Source organism: Boeremia exigua (genome assembly GCF_020726555.1).
Source record: "Boeremia exigua strain MPI-SDFR-AT-0100 chromosome Unknown C7974scaffold_1, whole genome shotgun sequence".
In the NCBI taxonomy this organism is placed as follows: domain Eukaryota; kingdom Fungi; phylum Ascomycota; class Dothideomycetes; order Pleosporales; family Didymellaceae; genus Boeremia; species Boeremia exigua.
The window spans coordinates 729,200-751,362 of record NW_025763518.1 but is presented as its reverse complement, the minus strand read 5'-3'; the positions used below and the strand labels follow the sequence as shown (position 1 = coordinate 751,362).

General features: G+C 53.6%; 9 protein-coding genes across 9 annotated transcripts; 5 read left to right on the top strand and 4 right to left on the bottom strand.

Annotated features, from left to right (window-relative positions):
- Positions 1-230: 230 nt before the first annotated feature.
- On the top strand, positions 231-4,357 carry C7974DRAFT_429770 (P-loop containing nucleoside triphosphate hydrolase protein; the record flags this gene model as incomplete). Its single annotated transcript, XM_046144657.1, has 7 exons — positions 231-329; positions 383-626; positions 675-1,265; positions 1,602-1,674; positions 1,767-2,081; positions 2,129-3,980; positions 4,031-4,357. 7 exons carry the CDS (start codon positions 231-233, stop codon positions 4,355-4,357), a joined length of 3,501 nt encoding a protein of 1,166 aa, XP_046002498.1.
- Positions 4,358-5,741: 1,384 nt separating this feature from the next.
- Positions 5,742-7,043, bottom strand: C7974DRAFT_4619 (uncharacterized protein). The gene is made up of 3 exons (XM_046146182.1): positions 6,343-7,043; positions 6,130-6,282; positions 5,742-6,076 (listed from the first exon to the last, which is right to left on the bottom strand). The coding sequence occupies exons 1-3, from the start codon at positions 6,669-6,671 to the stop codon at positions 5,992-5,994; spliced, it is 567 nt and encodes a 188-aa protein (XP_046002497.1). The 5' UTR covers positions 6,672-7,043; the 3' UTR covers positions 5,742-5,991.
- A 1,857-nt stretch (positions 7,044-8,900) lies between these two features.
- On the bottom strand, positions 8,901-9,377 carry C7974DRAFT_407461 (uncharacterized protein; the record flags this gene model as incomplete). The annotated part of the gene is made up of 1 exon (XM_046143244.1): positions 8,901-9,377. One exon carries the CDS (start codon positions 9,375-9,377, stop codon positions 8,901-8,903), a length of 477 nt encoding a protein of 158 aa, XP_046002496.1.
- Positions 9,378-9,597: 220 nt separating this feature from the next.
- On the top strand, positions 9,598-13,517 carry C7974DRAFT_4567 (Fusaric acid resistance protein-like-domain-containing protein). The gene is made up of 6 exons (XM_046146025.1): positions 9,598-9,867; positions 9,931-11,325; positions 11,370-11,772; positions 11,824-12,909; positions 12,962-13,123; positions 13,181-13,517. Exons 1-6 carry the CDS (start codon positions 9,817-9,819, stop codon positions 13,279-13,281), a joined length of 3,198 nt encoding a protein of 1,065 aa, XP_046002495.1. The 5' UTR covers positions 9,598-9,816; the 3' UTR covers positions 13,282-13,517.
- Positions 13,518-13,813: 296 nt separating this feature from the next.
- C7974DRAFT_4557 (ribosomal protein L19/L19e domain-containing protein) lies at positions 13,814-15,142 on the top strand. The gene is made up of 4 exons (XM_046145978.1): positions 13,814-13,996; positions 14,184-14,453; positions 14,556-14,706; positions 14,780-15,142. Coding segments are annotated over exons 1-4 (570 nt in total). The 5' UTR covers positions 13,814-13,994; the 3' UTR covers positions 14,927-15,142.
- Positions 15,143-15,417: 275 nt separating this feature from the next.
- On the bottom strand, positions 15,418-16,795 carry C7974DRAFT_467514 (transcription initiation factor IID, 18kD subunit-domain-containing protein; the record flags this gene model as incomplete). The annotated part of the gene is made up of 3 exons (XM_046146363.1): positions 16,737-16,795; positions 15,474-16,394; positions 15,418-15,423 (listed from the first exon to the last, which is right to left on the bottom strand). Exons 1-3 carry the CDS (start codon positions 16,782-16,784, stop codon positions 15,418-15,420), a joined length of 975 nt encoding a protein of 324 aa, XP_046002493.1. The 5' UTR covers positions 16,785-16,795.
- Positions 16,796-17,114: 319 nt separating this feature from the next.
- On the top strand, positions 17,115-18,109 carry C7974DRAFT_299742 (diphthine synthase-like protein; the record flags this gene model as incomplete). The annotated part of the gene is made up of 3 exons (XM_046137767.1): positions 17,115-17,249; positions 17,299-17,423; positions 17,509-18,109. The coding sequence occupies 3 exons, from the start codon at positions 17,115-17,117 to the stop codon at positions 18,107-18,109; spliced, it is 861 nt and encodes a 286-aa protein (XP_046002492.1).
- Positions 18,110-18,397: 288 nt separating this feature from the next.
- On the bottom strand, positions 18,398-19,503 carry C7974DRAFT_300278 (magnesium transporter protein-like protein 1 precursor; the record flags this gene model as incomplete). Its single annotated transcript, XM_046137789.1, has 3 exons — positions 18,398-18,938; positions 19,000-19,100; positions 19,156-19,503. 3 exons carry the CDS (start codon positions 19,501-19,503, stop codon positions 18,398-18,400), a joined length of 990 nt encoding a protein of 329 aa, XP_046002491.1.
- Positions 19,504-20,022: 519 nt separating this feature from the next.
- C7974DRAFT_299046 (uncharacterized protein) lies at positions 20,023-22,058 on the top strand (the record flags this gene model as incomplete). The annotated part of the gene is made up of 2 exons (XM_046137724.1): positions 20,023-20,325; positions 20,376-22,058. Coding segments are annotated over 2 exons (1,986 nt in total), but the record flags the coding sequence as incomplete, so codon positions are not given.
- Between the last annotated feature and the right edge of the window lie 105 nt (positions 22,059-22,163).

Sequence of the window (22,163 nt, the reverse complement as noted above, 5' to 3'; positions counted from 1 at the left end):
AAAACACGTGTCGGATTCTGCAGCGATATCGCAAAAAGTGCAGGTGAACCAGGCAGTGATGGTGACAAAGCAATGGAAAGGCGCGGAAGTGGTACCTTCTTTGGAAAAGCGCGTTCTTCATGGGGCAGCTGCAAGCGAGGTTAACCATCTTGACTCAGTCCAGCGGTATACAACAAGAGCTCGCCAGCACGTCGTGAGAGTATCAAGTTGCATCCAAACTCTTTCCAGCTATGTCTGCGCCTAACGTATTCGAAGATCTCAGTGGAATCTCAACCTCGTCCTTCAGCAACCCATATCAGGCACTGATAGCAGCCTGCGAAGATGATCCAGTAAGTTGGACAGTACATGCTGCAATGAACATGCTGAGTGACGAACAACGTAGGCCCAGATTCAAACGAAGTATGCTCTTCATCGAGCAACGAGAAACTCTCAACAAAAAGCCAAGATGCTCGATGAGGATTTCCCGGGAGTCAACATCGACCCTATCTTACTCAGGTTGAGCGACGCAACAGTTGAACCTGGCTACGCAGATCCAAGACATTGCCTCGTTCTCTGGGGCCGGCCCACCACGAAGATCAAAGACCTCATTCAACGAGTCCAGCAGGAGCTGTTGGTTGTTGCGCCAAGTACAGTCTTCGATCGTTTCCCTGCTTCGAGTGGCTGACTTGAAGTAGACCTATGGCTGATGCCTCGGGACTGCCAGCACATCACTGCATTGGAAGTCACACATTCCAAGAAAGCAGAGGAGATTCAGAAGCTAGTTGATCAGATGCGTGACAAGGTGCCTAGGATTACCGACTACACCTTTGAGCATCGTGTACGGCTCATCAAACCAACGATTGGCTACGACGCTTCAGCTCTTGCCTTGAGCTTCGTACCTGCCGCTGGCGAAGGGCTACATTCGGGACGATCCTTGGAAGATGATAAGTTCACGTACCACCACCTTCGTCGAGACCTCTACGATCTCTGCGAAGACACTGGCGTCACAGTTGACTCGAGATACGTTGTGCCTTCAAGCCATCTAACGATCGGGCGGTTTATTACGGCCAAGGATCTCGCCGATGACCAGGGCGCACCTGACCCTGCAAAGATGAGCACGTTCATTAAGAAGATCGAAGAGATCAACAGCTGGCTTGAGAAGGAGTTCTGGCCAGAGCACAACAATGGAACGATCCCTGATGGCGGCGAGTTCAATCTCGGCATGGAGACAGGATTGACCTGTCGCATGGGTACGTTGTGGTACGGGGGCGGAGAGCCTATTCATTGTGGAAAGGGCTACTAAGAGCGCAATGTAGAGCTCACGGTTACAACGTGAATAGATTATTATCAGTCGTTATCTTAAAACACAATAATGATCTTCATCTATCGACTTCCTTGACTTGAGTCATCGCAGATGCATTGTTACCGTCGAGAGCCTGTGTGGGCGCAACGCTAATGACGTGTGGCAGTCCCTTTTGCGGCGAACGGACGGAGGTGATCACAGGTGGCCGCTTGGGCCGGTGCTCAGCCATCACCGAAGCTCGCGCAGATGGAACAGCTCTGACACAACTACACCCTCACTCCTTGAAGCCAGCTTGCAAGACCATACATACATTGGATAGTTCCAGGCTCCAGCTATTATTATTTGGACCAGGGATCGCCCTCGACCTCTTTTCCTGAACACCAGTCGCACTAGTGGGGCTACACACCCATTGTGCTGCCTCTCCTCTCCACATACGTACACGACTACTACAAAGCATATAACTAAAGTGGATCGCCTCCTGTAGCTCTGAAACAAGCACCATGTTCAACCGCGACAGACTCCCCGGCCTTCCTGGAAGCTCTCCACGACCTCCCCCGCGCAACGACGGCTACGGGCAGCCACCACCGCAACAGCCTCGCCAACCCCCACAGCCAGGCTACGACTCGAGAATGGGAGGCTACGATGATCGTCAGCAGCAGGGCTATGGTGCGCCCCAGCAGGGCTATGGTGCACCCCAGCAGCGCATGCCAGCTCGAGGACCTCCGGGCGGTGGCGGATCTGCCAGGCAGCTGCGCCCCATCAAGAGCCCTGGAGGCAACGCATATGCGTTCGGCAATCTGTATGCATATCACTAGTCACTATCGAGCTTACACTGACATCGTGAAGCGTCGCAGTTTCACCCCAAGACTTCCCTCCAACGCCTGACGGCAGCGACATCTACATCCTCCTGAACGGCAATTATGTCTTGTCTGCGAGACCCACACAAGGCTGCCAGCCTGGTGAAATTGGTCTCACAGATGCGCAAAGAACATGGGCCGGAATCACGCTCGGTCCCCAAGACATGGTCGCCGTGCAGAACTATGATGCTTTCAGCCAGGGTGGTCAATCATACTTGGGTGGCGTTGAAGTCGAGGTCGGCTTTGCCGCCAGGAAGACAACAGACGTTCCGTACGATCAGGACGAGCTCGCGACGCAGTTCAAAAAGAATTTCAAAGACCAGATAATTGCTCCGGGGCAGCAGCTCCTATTGGATGTAAAGAATATCCCTCTGCGAATGTCGATAAGAACAGTACAGCTTGTGGATCTTTCAATGGAGAAATCAGACGCATCTGCTCCTCCGTCGACAGATCCTAGAGCTCGCGGCATTCTCACCAGCCACAGCCAGATCGACTTTTTCAAGGACGCCCGAACGGACATCAAGTTAAAGGCATCCAACAGGCGACCTGCAGCCAACTCAATTATCCAGCCAGGGTTCAAGTTTGAGGATATGGGCATTGGAGGCTTGGATACGGAGTTTAGCGCTATCTTCCGAAGAGCTTTTGCTTCCCGTATTTTCCCACCTGGTCTGGTAGAAAAGCTGGGTATCCAACACGTTCGAGGTATCCTTCTCTATGGTCCCCCTGGTACGGGAAAAACTTTGATTGCGCGTCAGATCGGAAAGATGCTGAATGCCAGGGAACCTAAGGTCATCAACGGTCCTGAAGTACTGAACAAGTACGTGGGTCAATCCGAGGAGAACATCCGAAAGCTTTTTGCCGATGCCGAGAAAGAGTACAAGGAGAAGGGTGATGAGAGCGGTCTTCATATCATCATTTTCGATGAGCTCGACGCTGTGTGCAAGCAGAGAGGCTCTACTGGTGGCGGTACTGGCGTGGGCGACAGTGTTGTCAACCAGTTGCTTTCGAAATTGGATGGTGTGGACCAGCTGAACAATATTTTGCTCATCGGTATGACCAACCGAATGGACATGATCGATGAAGCACTTCTGCGAGCTGGTCGCCTGGAAGTGCACATGGAAATCTCGTTGCCCGATGAGTCGGGGCGAGCACAAATTCTGAAGATCCACACTACGAAGATGCGCAAGAACGATGTGCTTGAGGCTGATGTTAACGTCGAAGAGCTGGCTAAGCTGACGAAGAACTTCTCTGGTGCCGAACTCAACGGTTTGGTCAAAGCCGCGTCCTCGTTCGCTTTCAGTCGGCACATTAAGGTTGGCACAATGGCGGCCATCAACCCTGACGTTGAGAACATGAAGGTCAACAGACAAGATTTCCTGGCCGCGCTAGAAGAAGTCAAGCCCCTCTTTGGTGCCGCTGAAGAAGAACTTGGAAAGCGTATGAGTGGCGGCATTATCCATTACTCACCGTTCATCAAGGACATCCTGGATGAGGGTCGCTTGTTCATCAACCAGGTCAGGAAACCAGATTCGACCCCCATCTTGTCCGTCGCTCTGCATGGTCCGCCCGGAAGTGGAAAGACAGCGATGGCCGCGAGGATGGCCATTGACTCGGGTTTCCCCTTTATCAAGCTTGTGTCACCTGAGGACATGGTAGGCTTTAGCGAGATGCAGAAAGTGCAGCAACTGGATAAGATCTTCCGAGACGCCTACAAGAGTGCGCTCAGCGTCATTGTGATCGACAACATCGAGATGCTCGTTGACTGGGTGCCTATTGGACCAAGATTCAGCAACACTGTTTTGGTCGCCTTGAAGGTTTTGTTGGCGAAGCAGCCACCCAAGGTAAGCCGCATTTTTTACAATCTGTGATTACAGCAGCTAACCAGAACCAGGATCGTCGCCTTCTCATCTTTGCAACAACCACCGAGCGCTCGGTGCTTACACAGCTCGACCTCTTCAGTCGATTCGATGCCGAAATTGCGGTACCGAACATTAACACTCAAAACGAGCTCGCACACGTTCTCCAGGAGTCTGGTGCTTTCTCAGACCGCGATCAACAACGTGCCATTAGCGAGATTCAAGAGATCACCGGCAGCACAGACATTGGCGTGGGTATCAAAAAGATCCTTACAGGTATCGAGACGGCCAAGCAGGATCAAGACGTCCCTGGCCGCTTTGCGAGGGTCATGTCGAGGGCTATTGCCGCGAATAGGACCTGATCGTAAGCTTAGAGCTTGTTGCATAGTAGAAAGTAGTAATAAACCCCTTCAAGATGTATATCGTATTCCAGCCCATTCCTATCCTTGTCAACATCTACCCAGCCTGAGTCTTCGGTCAGTGCAGACATATCACGCCACCTCTCGCTGACCCATGACTCTCCACTCCCGCTGCCAGTCTGCCACTGTCAGACGATATCTTAATAACCTCACATTGACACCTCCGCCACCCCACGCCACCATCGCACGGACCCGCACACGCACTTCCGAACCACGGTTCGGCGACCCCATGAAATACTACCTCGGAACGCATCTCCAAGTCAGCCCTCGTACCTTCTCAACCACGCCCGAGCTCCGCTGGAACACCGACTGTCTCGCCCTTGCGTTGAGTAGCACTTGGGCCGACGTGCGTGGGGAGTTCCGATGAACAATCCGGACATGTTGTGTTGGTGTGAGGCTGCCGTGCAAGCGAGGTGCATGGTGTTACACGGACTGGGAATCTGGTGTTTTACAGCAGCGCATGGGTGAGGGTCAGAGCCGGGAAAGCCAGTCGACGCGGAATGCCTTGCAGGGCGCTCGCTGGGTGAGACGTGGTGGTGTCGTACCTGCGCGGTGGTTCGGGTGTTGGGAGACAGAACTGCGATAGTGGGTTTCTTGGGATGAGTGTGGTGTTACAGCCGTGGTGGAAGGCTGTGCTGCCGTATTTCTATCATTGTCTCGCTGTTGTGCACGTTCCAAGGTTGTCTTGAATATCGGGGTTTAGCACTTCAGGCTGAGATCGAAGATGATCACATGACCGTTGTACCCGATACTGGGCAGCCTGCGTGGGATGCGAATATCGACCCACTTCCGAGGTTGGCGGATCGAGTCACATTACATGAGGCTACACACAACGTGGTTAGAGGCTGATGTGAGGTATGCGGTAGCTCGTGCAGATGTGGAGCCGTGACTTTTCCATTACACGTGGATATTGCATGGCTTACTGGGACGCGTAGATGGAGACCTCACTATGAAAGTTCGTGTATTCATGGCTATGTAGACCGTTACATTGACAACGAACAAGAATGTTACAGCCGGAATCATCTGCTCCAGGAAACTGCCTGCCCTACATCGATCAGGAATGAAGTACCAAGACATGACAAGAATCACCAGCCACACCTCCTCCACACCCTCTCCCCCGCAGGTCCGTAACTTGCTACAGAGTACCCATAGCCGCCCAGCAGGTACCTAGCTGCTTCGCTCCTGCGCCCAGCTCCTTCGACCAGGCCCACAGGAGCAGGGGAGCAAGTGGCTGCCGCTATTCGTTGGCTAGGAGGCTGGCTTACGCCCGGCGCTGCAGCGGCCCGTACCGAATCACATAGTATGAGACTAAAAAGCAAGCTGGTGGTGTGCGCTAAGGCAGGGGTGGAGCGGAGTGAGCGGAGATGGTGGACGACACACCTCCGCCGTTTAATGAAATAGAAAAAACAGAACAAGCCAAAGGCCGTCGAACGTCGTTGAAGAGACGAAATCGTTCAGGGAATCGCAAAACGACAGTATTCCGCCGGAAGCTTTTGCGCTCCATGTGAAAGAACCGAAATGTGTGTATATGGAAATCATCAACAGTGCCGCATTCAGCAGCGGTTTAGGGTTCTTCCCTAGTAATCGACGGGTGCCGGGTATCGTCGCTGAGCCGTCCTGTACTGCTCGGGGTATTTTCGTGCTGCGCGGTCGTTGAGCGAGCTGTTTTGGTGTTAGTCGTATTACCAGTCGGCATCCGACAATGAGATACTTACTCAACGCGCTTCTGGGTCCACTGCAGATCTTTCTGTACTTCCTTTGCTGCCCGCATGCCGGAAGAAAAGCTCGCTTGTGCACCAGCTAGTCTTCGCTGAGCCAGTGCCTGCAGTTCAAGCAGTTCACGGTGTTTCGCGTTCAACTCGCCTGACCTGCGCGTTTGTCAGAACTGTTTCCCTTGTCATAAATTCCGCGAAGGTAGTCAAACTCACGTTTGCGCCTGCTTTGCCAGACTTCGATCCAACGGTAGAGGGTTGAAGGAGCCGTTCAGTCGGTTGCCCATGTAGTCGAGTAGATCCACACTGGCGGCACCGCTACTCGAATCATAGTCACTGTGGCTGCCAGCATAGTGACTGGAGTTTGCGGATACTTCGTAGGACGGTACACCTGAAGTCGTTGTGCTGTCGGATGCTTCTGGCGGAGATCCTGCGATGCGGCCGTATTGTTGTTGTGGTGGATAGTAGTAGCCGGGCTTCTGCGGTACATTGATGGGATATGATGTGGAGGGATAGGATGGGTAGTAGGCGTGTGTAGTGGACATTGTAGCAGCGTGATGTGATGGTACTACAGTGAGGATAAAGGTGTGTGGATGGTGATGTAGTTATAGAAGATGGCAAGTTCTCGTGTTCAGGGTTGTTGGTAAGTATACTTGATTGGGGGTACTTGTACGATTTGCTCCTGAGAGACAGGTAGAATTGAGCTTGAGACTTTGTGAGTGAAAGAGAATCAGAAACGAAAGCTGCTGTTCCAGCACGATGACCTCCTTTTATACTTGCTTTTCGCACTCTATTGCTCAACGGGACATGGCTTTGAACTCTCCTGTCGGCTCATGCTTTGTGACCCCACCCGTGTGGTGATATAGGTGCATACAATTAGGCCCGTTGAGGTCTCCCTGCCGGTGAAGCCGGTGCTGGAGCGTCATTTAGACTGGGCTGGAATGGTCCTCAAGGCCGCAGACCAGAGCCGATCACCATGCCTCAACGGGATGTTGAGCCCAAGAAGAAGTCAATTGGCCGAGACACAAAAACTAGTGCGGAAAACGCTCAGCTCGTATCAAGCAGAAACTTTGGCGGAGCGAATTGGCGTATGATGGCAAAAGGAGCCGTTGCTCGATGACCGGCATCGATCCCCGGTAAGGGCAGCAAGGCAGAGTAAGCGCATCAGACGCGAACGCCAATGTCACGGCACAAGCTGCGTCTGCGGAATGCTGTAAGTATGTGCATGGGTAGTCTGCCTGATGAGCAAGCTAAGTGTTGTCATGTTGATGCGTTGGCTCGACAGCACGCCAACGCCTTCGAGCATGCAATCTGGAAAAGGCATGTGGAGTAGCGATATCTCCGGCCTAGGCAAGGAAACCGATAGTGGAACCAGTTCGCCTGAAACTTGTAGAAATTGTGCGTACGGAGTGTGCGACCTCACGCGCGGACAGCATGTTACGCCTAGAGTCGTGGTCATGGAAAGACGTCGAGCAATGTTTCGGTCCGGCAGTGCCCCGCTGTCTGTTTGCCCCTCCATCTGCCCAGTGCGTCATTCGCTGGGCAGCAATTGAGGCAGAGCAAGTTACCATCAATTGGCTGCACTCGCGAGTACAACGCTTTAATGCAGGCTGAACTTGGCGCTTCGATGGCTGAACGATGATCCCTGTCCTGCGTTACCTTCGCACGACACTCCACTAGGCTCTCATACGCGTTCCAATTGCATCAACGAAATGTACATTAGCGGCGGTGAACAGCACTTGGTTAGTTCCATGTGACCGTCAGTCGATGCAGTCCCCTGGCATGCGCGGAACCGTTCTTTGCTCCCAGCGATTGCCGACGCCTCTTCCTCATTGGTGGATGTGTCACTCATGACGGGAATGTATTCTGTCTCTGTTCTCATCACTCTCAGACTCGAGAGCATGTTAGAGTGCGACCCTGTCTGACAACATGTACAAACTATGATCTCGGCGTCAGGGCGGGCGTTTTCGAGCCGATCCGGTGTCACAGCTGTCACCAGAAGCCATGTGAGCTGCACATGGTAAGCCACCTGAGCCATTGTCACACGAATGGCTGAGGTGGAGCAACTGTACCTACCAACGGATGCTCACAACCGGTGCTCCAGCAAATGCCACATAGGAACTACGCGCCGAACGAGCTGGGCGAGGCTGTGCTACAAACGCGTTCCCGAGATAACGAAGATCACATAACCAACCCATGCTGTCAGCCAGTAATCAATATTCCGAAGCTTCGGCGACTGACGGTTGAGCTGTAGAGCTGACACTCGTCTACATAGTTCTTCTGGATACGGACCAAGCTAACCATTGACTGCGGGAACGAATGCAGCTGTGATGATTGTCTAAAAGTACAATGAGAGCTCGGGTGTATATCTATAAGTACAACAGTGTCATCGATCAGTGCATTTGTCGTTGGACAACCCCATTGACAAATAAAGCCCCTGGTACAATCGGTGCTTTCGAATGGTAAGACCAGTGGTGCGTCAGCCATTCAGATAAACCAAGCAGTTGGTAAACCGATCGGAAGTCCGTGTTTGACCTTTTGTTGCACCTCTGCAATACGTAACGTCTGTTCAGACCACGGAGAGGAGATGTCTAGGGTCTTGAACTTAGGAAATGCTGATTGAGGGTGAACTCGTTTGACTCAACTCGTCGTAAGCTATCTATAAGGCCCGAGACGAGGAACGGTAGCACTGCTGTTGTAAACTTGTTCCGCTGCTTCGTGTACCTGAGTAATGTCAGCGAGGGCAAGTCTCAAGGTCTTTGCGACGAATACCTTTAAGTATGACTTGGAAGCAACTTTGCCCATGGGTCCTCTACGAAGCTGGGCAGGAAGTAGGCCGTGTCGCCATCCGCATTCTTAGCTCCAAAGCGTAGGGCATTCAGTTCAGCGCGTGAAATAGATGGTCCACCGAATGAAACCAATTCTGACGCTGAAGTATCGACGTCGTGACCTGGCGCAGCTGCAGGTGGCTTCTCCGGCAATGCCTGCCCACGAGCTAAAAAGCGTGCAAGCCCATCCGCCGATGACGGCTCCTTTGCAGGAGCTGCAGCACTGAGAGTGCTTCTACCGCTCGTTTGTTGATTGTCTAATTCTTTGGTTCGCATACCCAATTCAGTCGAGTTGGCACCGCTGGCAGTATCGTCATCCTTGGCTGGCGATTTTGTATGATCAAATTTCCGCTTTTTGTTGCCGCCAAACGAAGAGAAACCCATCATGGCAGCCATTTCATCATTCTCATCGAAGTCCTCCATCGGCACGGTTTTACTGTTGCTGTTGGATTGACAAAGGAAGCCATCTGTACTTCGTAGAGCTCGAAGAGGCTACCTACAACGGGCGCTAGTGGCAATGAACGAACGCTCCCCATTCCACCAGCAAAGACACCGCGCTCGACGCTCAGCATCGCTGCACTCAGCAGGCGTGTGCTTACTCGAGCGTTGAAAAGATCCAGAGTTGGATCGCATTACTCGCAAATCAGTCTGTCATGCCGATTAGTGTACATGGAATCCACATATGCAGGAGGAAAAGAGGGTGGCTGAGGCGCGATCGACGTCAGCCAGGACGTGCAGGGTTTCTGGTCGCGCCTCGACAGCACACCTAGGCTTTATAGCATCAGTGAATAGGCTTCGTCCATCGACTCGCCCACCATGTCCGGAGTAGCAAAATAAATATTGATACCATCAAGGTACAACGATGACTGAGTCTCTGCAGACAGCGGCAGAGCGCCGCTTTCTGCGGCCCAGTGTAAGCCTCATGCATTCTTGAACGCGCACTTGCGGTTGACAATAAGCTTACAAGATTCTGTAGCTACGGTCGGTGACAATGATACAACCGAAGACTGGCGAGCGCGTCAAACGTAGCTTCACGCTCCGACGATCCTTCCACCGCAACACTGAATCTTCCGAGTTCCTTCTTGCGCCTGGCCAGTTCGATCCTGCACGACATGCAGAAATGGGGAGGTTCGAACGGGTTTGGGAGGACTTCAAGTTCCAACTACGACAAGCCTATGCGTACGCGATCTCTCCGACTGGTATTGGCATACTGAAGTGCTCGCTGGCATACATCTTGGGCTCGTTGGCTACACTCGTCCCTCAAATCGCTGGGTTGCTTGGCAAGAACGATGGAAAGCACATGGTTGCCACCATCACAGTCTACTTTCACCCTGCGCGCTCAGCTGGTAGCATGATCGAGGCCGTCCTACTGGCCTTCGCGGCCTTTCTGTACGCTGCCTTCGTGTCTTTTTCCAGTATGGCAGTATCTGCCTGGTTTGGGCATCAGCACCTTCTGATCGTAGGGCATATAATCGTCCTCATTGTCTTTATTGGCGCTGGACTGGGACTTGTGGGCTGGACCAAACACAAACTGGGGAATCCACTGGTCAACGTTGCCTGCTCTTTGACATCTCTTGCCTTGATCACGGTGTTGACCAAAGAGGGAGCTGTGCAGAACGCAACCTTTTCGTACGTCAAGATTTGGCAAGTGCTAAAGATGATCATCATGGGGTGTACGGCGTCAGCAGCGGTGGCTCTCCTGGTCCGACCAACATCGGCGCGGACAGGGTACCGTGACACATTCATCCAATCGACCGATGCGATGGCTGAGAGCCTCAACTCTATTGCTCGTAGCTTCCTCTCTGGTGCCGAGCAAGACCTGAGAAGTGATTCTTTCGTGAGAGCTTCCAACAAGAGCCAGTCGGCATACAAGCTGCTCGTGAAGAACCTAGGAGAGGCCAAATTCGAACACTATGTGCTTGGCACAGAAGAAGAATACAAGATCAGCGCACGGCTTGTCAAGTGCCTTGAGAAGCTGATCCAAAGCATTGGTGGCTTGAGGAGCGCAGCAGAAACACAATTCACACTGCTCGCCCAATCCAGCACAAGCGCTGGCACACCCTCTGATAGTATGCCTGTGAACGGCACAGTCACTTCATCCATCTTCTCTGAGCACACTCTGTCGCAAAGCCCGCCTCAGCTACACTCCCCCAGTCTCAGTCACATGGAAAGACGCACAAGCATATTAGCTTCTATCGATGAAGTTCCTGAGCCTACCACAGGCGACCCGTCAGTGCAGCCTTCCGCCGATGTTTCAGACGATGAGTCTAGCAACCGTGATTACTCTTCTAGGCTGCCGAGCTTTGTGCAATCCGATCTCACCCCTGCGGACATGTTTTCTGTCTTCATTGCACACTTGGGACCTCCTATGGTAAGTCTCCTTTCTTATATCTACTGGACTTGCTGACAATACAGAAATCGTTAACGTACACACTACGCGAAGTGCTGTCAGAACTTCCGTTCGGACCAGGGCCAGACTACAACATGACTATCAATGAACACTTCCGACACAGCCTCGTGGACGCAAAAGCGCTATTCTCGAACGCAAAGCGTGATGCGCTCGACGTTGTATACAAGACAAAAATACCCCTCAAGACTGGTTCAGCGGCGGTCGCTGCAGATTTTGAGGAAGTGGCAGCAAGCTGCGGTTATTTCAGTTCTTCGCTAGAGGACTTCGCCGAAGACATGGTGACCTTCCTGGACGTACTCGAGGAGTTGAAGTCAAACGTCAATCGATACCCTCGTCGGAGGAGCTGGACATGGCTCAAGTTTTGGCAAAGAGGACGCAAGAGCAAACGAGCACATGGTGATGACTCAGGTGAGGAACCTGACATGCTTCTGAGGTTACAAATTTACTGACTATGTACAGAGAGCTCAAGCCTGATCGATGAAAGCACCAACCAGACACCAGGCGGGTCGCATGAGATCCATAATCCTATATACCGCAGGTCCACGCGTGGCGACCCTTATAAATCTGAGAAAGAGCAGCCATTATCGTACCGTACTTGGGTTGCGCTGTCTGTCTTCAGAAGAGATGATCTGAAGTACGCGGTCAAGGTCGGTATTGGAGCGGTGCTTTATGCCATGTGGGCATTCTTCCAGCCAACACGCGAACTGTACGGGCATTGGCGCGGCGAGTGGGGCCTTTTGTCTTACATGCTGGTGTGCTCTATGACCATTGGTGCATCCAACACGACCGGATTCCATCGATTTTTCGGCACCTGTCTTGGAGCTGTGTACGCAATCATCGCCTGGATCGTGGCTGACGAGAGTCCTTGGGTCCTCGGCTTTTTTGGCTGGCTTGTCTCTCTGATGTGCTTCTACATCATTGTTGGCAAAGGCAAGGGGCCTATGGGACGATTCATCTTGCTCACTTACAACCTGTCAGCGCTTTATGCCTACTCACTATCGGTCAAAGACGAGGACGAAGACGACAACGACGAAGGTGGCATCTCCCCTGAGATATGGGAGATTGTGCTGCACCGTGTAGTAGCTGTCATGGCCGGCTGCATTTGGGGTATCATAGTCACCAGGCTCATTTGGCCCATTTCTGCCCGACGAAAGTTGAAGAAGGGCACTTCATTGTTATGGCTCAAGATGGGGTTGATCTGGAAACGGGGTCCGCTCAAGACACTGCTGGAAGCCAATCTTGGCGACACTCACAAGCCTTACTCTTACATGAGTGAACGCGAGGAGTTCGAGTTGCGCCGCTTCCAGCGCCATCTAGAATCCTTGTGTGTTGCTGCAACGTTCGAGTTCGAGCTTAGAGGCCCGTTTCCTGTTAAAAGCTTCCAGGTTATTATGGGTGCAACGAGTCGTATTCTTGACAGCATGCACGCCATGAACGTCATCATACTGAAGGACTTGAAGGCTTCTGAAGGAGAAAAGGAAGTGCTGAAGTATACAAGGAAGGAGTGGACCGAACTCAGCTGGCGAATTAGTCATTTATTCTCTGGTAAGCCCAGTTTTGCTACACACATATTGATCTGCTCTAACAAGTCTTACAGTTATGGCATCCTCGATGAAGTTGGCGTACCCGCTAAACGATGTGCTGCCAAATGTTGAGCACACGAGAGACCGACTACTAGCAAAAGTGTTCGAGTTCAGACAGACAGGGCTTGGCAAAGTCATAGCCAAGGATGAAGACTACGAGCTATTGTATGCTTATGGTGAGTCACCTCCTTGTTGTACCTGCGGCTGAACCTCCATACTGACGTGTCTCACAGCTTTGGTGACTGGCCAGCTGGCACATGACCTGGGCATTATTGGCCAAGAGATTGAGAAGTTGTATGGTGTTTTGAGTGAAGAGGACCTCAAATTGCAGTAGACTGTATGTAGTGATCAAATGCAACACTTGGACTGCGGAGAGATCAGCTGCAGAGGGACTGGACGCAAGTCTTGAAGGCTTTCTGTTGACTCAAAGCGTGGTGCTTTCCTTGCAAGATCCAGCCCTGTTTGCACACCCATGCGAGTTGTTAATCGGTGGCTGCTGCGTCAGGTGTCATTAGTAACTTGCGAGACGGTGTTCAACGTACTCCCATGCTTTGGTGTATTTGCGACCCTCATCGCCACTAATGCAAGCAGCGTCCGCGACTATCGCTAATGAGTCATTCTGAGCACACATCGGCTGACGAGTGAGACGACGACCACAATGCATCGACTGTCGGAATGGGACACATTGCAAGCAACCGAAGGGGTGCATTGCAGATCTGGTGCTGCTTGACCGCGGGGAAGTTGTAGAGACAATGCGTAAAGCCGTCCTGCAAGCAGTGCGTGCGAACACCAAAAACTTTGCACATTAACGAGCAATTGCAAGCGACTCGTCGCAGAAGATCAACAAGTGCAGTGCGTCGCGCAACAATTGCGTTTCGGCGCGTAATGGATGATGCACGTGAGAGGAGTTGTTGGCCCGAGCGCGGCTTGGCTCGCACCTGCCGGCTCGCTTATGGCACCTGCCCACAGGAATTCGTGACTTCCTTTCAGTCGTCTCTGTACTAACCCGCAGCTCACCCACGACCACCGTCGAGAACATCATCGAAAATGTAAGGAACCCGGCCGCACACAATACACCCATCGATCGAGAAGCAATTGCGATTGTTCCACGCCCTGCCCGACTCGCGGCGTTGCCCCCAGCGCGCCCCGAGAAGTGGCAAGCCCCTCTTTGCAGTCTTCTTCAACGCCGCCTACACCACACCACGCAAGCAGAGTGCTGACGGAAGTGTCTAACAGGGTCAACCTCCGCACGCAGAAGCGCCTTGCGGCCTCCGTTGTCGGCTGCGGCAAGCGCAAGATCTGGCTCGACCCCAACGAGACCAGCGAGATTGCCAACGCCAACTCTCGCCAGACCATCCGCAAGCTCGTCCAGGATGGCCTCATCATCCGCAAGCCCGTCACCATGCACTCGCGCACCCGTGCCCGTGAGCTGACAGCTGCCCGCCGTATCGGCCGTCACCGTGGTTTCGGTAAGAGGAAGGGTACCGCGGACGCTCGTATGCCCAGGTATGCTCCACCGACTCGATCACCGCACGCGATATGAAGGACACGACATAGCACAGTGCGGTGAGCAGACGCACATGGAGTTGTTACTGACACGGAACCCAGCCAAATTCTGTGGATGCGCCGTCTCCGTGTCCTCCGCCGTCTTTTGGTCAAGTACCGCGCCGCCGGAAAGATCGACAAGCACCTCTACCACGAGCTGTACCACCTCTCCAAGGGTAACACCTTCAAGCACAAGCGTGCCCTCGTTGAGCACGTACGTCCACCTTGACATGACATCATGACTTTGTCATCCCCGCATAGAGTCCGGCTATTGACACACAGTGCAGATCCACAAGGCCAAGGCCGAGAAGGCTCGCGACAGGGCTATCAAGGAGGAGATGGACGCCAAGCGTGCGAAGACCAAGGCCGCGAGGGAGAGGAGGCAGGAGCGCGTGGAGCAGAAGCGCGTTGCTCAGCTGGGCGACGACGCGTAGATGGACGACATGACAAACAACCGGCGTGGGTCTTTTCAGGGTTAAAGGAGGGCGCAAATCTCCTTTCTATCTCGGCATATGCGGTCATGTTTCATGTACGTCTGGGTTGCAAACGAGCACTTTTCTCCATGCTGCATACCCGACTGACAAGGCTGCCTCTTCTGAACTCCCGATGCTTATGAATGTCCATGAAAAAGGGATAGGATGCATCGGCACATTAGAAACGAGTGGTCAATCTTGGAGTTAATCTTCTTTCTTACTGTCCCAAATCTTTGATGATTGATGAATGATGAATTGACGTTTGTTCAACTACATTCGCCACTAGTTCGATTACGGTCTCCCCCATATCGGAATTCAGCACACCCACGACAAAAATAATAAGCTCCAAGGACCATGTTCCCCTGCAACGCCGGACACCATGTCGCCAGATCATGGATATCAAAATTAATTCCCAACGCCGTTCCATAGCAATGATTAACACCATTCATCCTTCAGATCTATTTAATGTCAGTAACTCGTTGCTCAATCTTGGACAAACGATACGTACCAGTCTCAATGCTGCCCGATGCATGTTCCTCGTGAAGTTCAACATAGCCCTGCTCTTGTTGTTCCCTCTTTGCAACCTCCTGTATCCTTCCTGCACATGGCTGGGCTGCACAGGCTCTCTCGCCTCCTCAGGCGGATCAAACAGACCTCTCTCTCGCTTCCTCTTTAGTCTGTTCTGCTCGCCGCCCGTGCTCTTCTTATACGTATCCTCCGCATCCTTGACCTTGAGCGCCTCCTCGGTCAGCGTCTGCACAATCTCAAAAGTCAGAAAGCCGAGGATATCAATGATATCGTCACTAGGCTTCGAGTCTGTAATCAGCCCAAAGCCCGCCCATTCCTTGAACCGCTTGCCCTTGCGATACGTAAACGACGCCTGGCGACAATCAGACCAGTGCACATACTCCTCACGCGTCATGTTCTTGGTGCGCTCGTCCGCGTTCTTGAGGCGCTGCAGCGTGGCAAAGTTCATCTCCTCCTCCTCCTCGTCCTCGACGTCGTCCTTCTGCGGCGGGAACTCGGTGAAGAAGCTGTGCACGTCCCACACCAGATCGACTTTGGCGCGCTTTGCTTTCTTGCCGGCCTCGGGCCCGGGGCCGCTGGGCCCGCTGCCCATGACGCCCGCGGCGAGGTCGGCGTCGCCGGTGCCCACGTCGGCGCCTGCGTCGCCGCCTTTGTCGTCGCTGTCTTTGACCGAGCGGCGCACGTCTTTCCACTGCAGGAAGTGGCGGAGGCGCGAGATTTTGGCGCGGTCGTGTCGGATTAGCATGAACAGGTCGTCCGTGGAGATGGATTTGCTGCCGCGCCGGGTGGCGAGGGAGGTGCATTCGCGGAGCATGTGTTGTACTTGGTCTTGCACGATGAATTCGATCAGGGTGGTTGTTTCAGGAGCGGGCTCGCCGGTCTCGCCGGAGACAAACATCATCTGTGTAGGTTAGTATAGTTGGCCGGGTACTGTGATCTGAGGACAGAGTGGAAAGTTTTGGACAGGACTGCAACGTATGTAGAGCAGATGTATGAGACATGCGTGTGAGCGATGAGTGTCCGCAGAGATGGATGTTTATGGTTGCGAATATCATAGAGTAATGATATAGCCACAATTAAGGTAGGAGGAGTAACGATATGTGTGAATATAAAGTAGGCGCTGGACAGGTTTGTAGGAGATGGCGACTGACGAGGAGAAAGCGACATGTAAGAACGTTTGATACGAAGTAGACAAGTACAGGACGACAGAACAACGACGTAGCTAGAATCAAAAGGTACTGACCTGCTGGATCTCCGTCCGGTACTTCGCCATCTTGTCCCTGTCCGCCATATTGAAAGCTCACGTGTCGAAAGTGCGAAGCCGCAGTCGTAAAAGATCTGGAGGAGCGCCACAAGCCAGAAGAAGGTACTCCTGCTCGCTACCAGACTTCGCCTACGACCTCCAAGCAGCACCCGCGGATTGTCAGTCGATGCGCAAGCCCGGCGCAACTGATGAACGTCGCCCGCAGGCACGCGGTTTGAGGGTCCTTAGCGCGCCGCACCCCGGCCGAGGCCGCTTCAGAAGTTCAGCCCTACGAGCCCCGCGGACTTTTTGTGAAAATCGTCAAAGTCCCCCACCAAAGTTACCCTTCCACTCGAATCGCAAACACAATCCGCGACGATGCTGTACCTCGTAGGACTCGGGCTCGCTGACGAGAAGGACATCACTGTCCGCGGTCTTGAGATTGTCAAGAAGGCTGAGCGTGTGTATCTTGAAGCCTACACGGCGGTGCTGCTGGTGGACAAGGAAGTGCTTGTGAGTCGCACACGGCGCAACGCAGACACTGCTAATCATGCCGCAGTAGGAGTCGTTCTATGGCCGCTCAGTAATAATTGCCGACCGCGAGATGGTCGAGTCATCCAGCGACGACATCCTCGCCGACGCTGACAAAGTCGACGTCGCATTCCTCGTCGTGGGAGATCCATTCGGGTACGCTCTGCACTCGCCCTACACACCCTACACGACCCCCTAGACTCACATACGAACATACAAGAACCTTGCTAACCCCGCCCAGAGCAACAACGCACACCGACCTCGTCCTGCGCGCCCGCGAACTCTCCATCCCCACGCGCTCCGTCCCCAACGCCTCGATCCTGACCTCGATCGGCACGACGGGGCTGCAGCTGTACAACTTCGGGCAGACCGTGTCAATGGTGTTCTTCCTGGACAACTGGAAGCCGGCGTCGTTCTACGACCGCATTGCGGAGAACGTGCGCATCGGGCTGCACACGCTGGTGCTGCTGGACATCAAAGTCAAGGAGCAGAGTCTGGAGAACATGGCGCGCGGCCGCAAGATCTACGAGCCGCCGCGCTACATGACGGTTGCGCAGTGCGCGCAGCAGATGCTGGAAATCGAGGAGGATGTAAAGCAGGAGGGTGTTTATGGCCGCGAGTCGCTGGCGGTGGGTGTTGCGCGGGTTGGCGCTGAGGATGAGAAGATTGTTGCTGGCACGCTCGGTGAGCTCTGCGATGCTGATCTGGGTAAGCCACTGCACAGTCTGGTCTTGCTTGGAAGGAGGACGCACGATCTGGAGAGAGACTTTTTGTTAGAGTTTGCCGTGAACAAGGAGACGTTCAAGGCCGTGTGGGCTAAGGACTATGAGGGCAAGCAGTGAGTAGAGTTCTCAGTCGTCGCGAAGTGTAGGCATTCGGTTGGAGACTCATCCATGTGGAAAAGTATGAATTGATGATATATAGCAACTGATGGACTTGGCGCAACGTCCCAACACTAAGATGAACCCAAGACGCCTTTTGCTACAAGTCTGTCTCGTAGATCGCACAACGAGCCTCCAGCGGCTCGTGTGTCGCGCAAACGCGGTCCTCCTTCCTGACTTCTGGTCTGCTTTAGACTTCTGGTCTGCTTTGGACGACTATTCTTTTAGCTCCCGAGCTGTATCCATCGCCTAGAACGGAGGCAGCCAGAACTGGTACCCGCCGTTCTTCTGCCTGAAAACGCTGAGCAGGAAGCTGTACATGCAGAGCAAGATACCGCTCCACAGGAACACCGCAAACTGCTGGGCCCTTGAGTCCGCAATTCTGGGAACCTTAAGCGCAAGCGAGATTGTTGCGAATGCCAGGACACCGTAGATCGCGGCAATGATCTGCGACTCCAGACCAAACTGATTGCTGAATCCATTGGCGAAGTAGGTGAGACCGCCCTTGCCGTCACCCGCTACATATTGTGTCTTGCGGATGTGGTTGAACATGTGTCCGGAGGTGAAGAGGAGGACAGTGATCAGAGAGAAGGCAGCCCAGAGGTTGCGGTTCTGGAGGAGGGGGATGATGTAGGGCGAGGCGATGGCGAGAACAGAGACACCTCCAAGTACTGCGGTTGTGACACTGATGATCTTCACCCAGTTGATAGGACGGGTGATCTTTGGCTTGGGCACATCGGTGGGGAGTTGGCGGGCAATCCAAGCGTGGATCTGTTCGGCGGACTGAGGGCTGTGATGTATCAGTGTCCAATTCTGATAGAATCTCGAGAGGAACTTCGAGAGGAACTTACCCTGACGTGAAGTCATAGCGGACAGGCGGGGCTTCGGGCTTCGCGTTGGGGCCGGCGGTAGGAGGGAAGTAGAGGAGCACTGGGGCTGTCTGCAGTTGAAGCTGCGTATCGTTAACAGCTGATCTCCACTGTCTGATTTCCAAAAGATCATCATACCGACTGGAAAGTGCTCTTTCCATCTGTGAAGTCCAATGTTCCAAAGAGCGTCCTTGTCTGCCCGTTCTTGTCGCCCTTAAGCCAGGACTTGCCCAGCAGATCCCACTCTGGCGCGAACTCTCTGCAAAGAACACATCCGAATCTTGCGTCGAGTGCGGTGAGCAACACGGCGACTGAGTAATCCCTCTGACCCTTGGTCAACGAGCCATAACCGCCGTCATCGAGCTTCAGCGGCCGTCCGATATCGAGCGACTTGGCGCGGGCGTCGGTGAACTTGTCGCCTGTCTTCTTAGCTGCAAGAGCTGTGAAAGGCAGCAGCGAAGCTGTAAGAACCTGGAACCACCGCATTGTGTCGGTGGAAAATGTGGTCGTGACGGGATGAAGCTTGGAGATAGCTGCTGTCAGTGAGGTCGACGATGCTCTAACGTGGCCTTCGGGGCCATGCGTAATAGATGCCAAGACTGCAGGGATCCGTGAGCACCACCATGATGCAGCAAGACTGCGACAGGCGATCTTAATTCATGTTTAACTTGGAGAAAATGAATACACTGAAGTCTGAAGGCTTTTTAGTGGTCAACATCAATGGAAACAATATTGCGCAGGTGTTGATGTTCTCACCGCTTTCAGAGCGGCCGTGATCACAGTGTTTTGTTTACTGTCGCAAGTCGCGTTACGACTCCTCCACTACGATTGCACCGACCCTACAACATTCGCGAATATCTCAACAGTAATACAGCATGGCTGTCGCCGTGGACTCAGATATAGACCATAGCTATGAGATCAAAGATGTACGTGAGCGCACGTCCAGTGGAGCCTAGCGGGACTGTGGCTTGTTGTTGCACTGCACCTCTGCATAAACACTAACACAACATCTTCCAGCTCCAACACTCGCTGCGCAGCGCAAACCTCGAAATAAATCTTGCGCGCAGTAAACACTCGGTTGAGGTCGTCGCGAAAGACGAGGAAATTCGGAAGCTGCGGGTCAGCCAGTGCCTCCTTGAAAGCAACAACAGCGATCTACACGAACAGCTAGAGGAAGAACAAGCCCGCTCAGACGAAATTGAGAGCGCGCTAGACGAGGCGCTGCTGAACCTGGACGAACAAAAGGCTGAAAGTGAAGCGGCGCAGAACCAGATTCGCACGCAATCGAGGGAGATCGCGAATCTTAAGGTAGGCGCACCTGTACCGATGTCGCCCCCACCATAACTCACACCCAGCAGGCGGAGCTGAAGGCTATGGAAAACGTCACGTCCGATTCGAACAAGATTCTCTCCGAAAAGCTCGCATTGTCCCGCGAAATCTCCTCGCTGCGCCCCGAAGTCGAACATCTGCGTGCGCAAGTCGACTCGAACCAAGGCCTCCTGTCCGAAAAGCTATCTTTACAACGCCAACTCTCCACCTTGCAAGTCGAACTTGAGAACGAGAAGCGAACGTCGGCCCGAACCATTTCTAAGCAGGGAAGGAAGATGGAGCAAGACGACGGACTGCGCAGTGAGCTGGAGGAAGTCCGTGGGGAGCTTGCCACAGAAAAGAAGACACGTATAGAGGCAGAAGCTGCGGTTGCGAATGCAGAGAAGGCTATTGAGAAGGTGCAAGCAGACCTCGAATCTCAACAACAAGCGACGGAGAAGCTGGAGGCCAAGCTTGAAAAGCTCGCAAAGAAGAGCGCAAAGACGAGTCAGCGCGATGAGGTGAATGAAGCCGCACTAGAAGAGATCCGCCAGGAGCTGGAGCAAGAAAAGGCTCTCCGCGTGAGAGCAGAGAAGGCACTCAAGAAAGCTGGCTCTGGGAATGCGGAGCTCGAACAACTTCGGGAGGAACTGGAGCTTGAGAAGCAGGCGCGTCAGAAGGCAGAGAGGGCATTGAAGAAGAGTTCCCAGCAGACAGATCAGGCCAGTGATATACAGACGGAGCTCGAGGAAGTGAAACGCGAGCGGAAGAAACAGGAGAAGGAATACACCAAGACTCTGGGCGAGCTCCAGGGCCGCAACACCGTCCTTGATGACAAGCTCAACGCGTTCAGAGAAAAGCTGCGAACAACAAAGGAGAAGCTGAAGGAGAAGGAAGCCCAGCTGGAGCACGTCGGACGGGCACAGACCGCGCCTCCCACCAAGGCGGCTACCGATTCCACAAAAGCCACCAAGAACATCCGCAAGCGCACCGCAGCATCCGTAGAGCCCGAGACCAGCCTCGGAACCCCTGGAGACGCGCCAGCAAAGCGCTTCAAGCGCGGCACCTCCGTGGCCACAGCAGGCGAAACAACAAGCTTCTCGCTAACGCCTTTCCTCAACCGCACAACCATCACAGCCGGCTCGCCCATCGTCGAAGAAGACGAAGACGCCGACGAACAAACCGCCCCCATCAAAGCCCCAAAGCTCAAGGCCAGCAAACCCCTCGCCCCAACCGCCTCCGTCAAAGCAAACCCCAAGCCGCGCAAGAAGACAGCGCTGTCCTCGGTCCTAGCCGCTGTCGGCGAAGAAACCTCCGACCCCGCAAAAGACGACGCGCCGACGAAAATCCCCCTCAAAGACGCAGACGACGACGCCGCGCCCAAGCCCAAACCCAGGGCCAAGAAAGACGCAGCCAAGCCGCGCAAGTCGCTCATGAGCTTCGCGAACTTCGTCGAGGAGCCCGCCGCCGAGAAGAAGAAGAAGCGCAAGCTGGGCGCCGGCGCGGGGAAGACGCTGTTTGATGCCGACGAGGACGAGGACGGGGCGCAGCCCAAGGCCGTGGGGCTGGGGATGGGCGGCAGAAGTCTGTTTGCGGCGCGCGCGCTGGGCAAGAGTGGGTTGAAGGGGAGTCGGCCGATTAGTGGTGGGTTTGGGATGTTGAGCGAGGAGGCATTTACGTTTAGTCCGCTGAAGAAGGATAGGAAGAGGACTGGGGATAGCATTCTTAAGTAGGAGTATCACGGGCTGGTTGTTTTGTTGGGCGTTCTGTGTATACGGGCATGTGATGGCGTTCAATATCAATTTGCATTTCCATTCTCTTAAACATTATAAACAGAC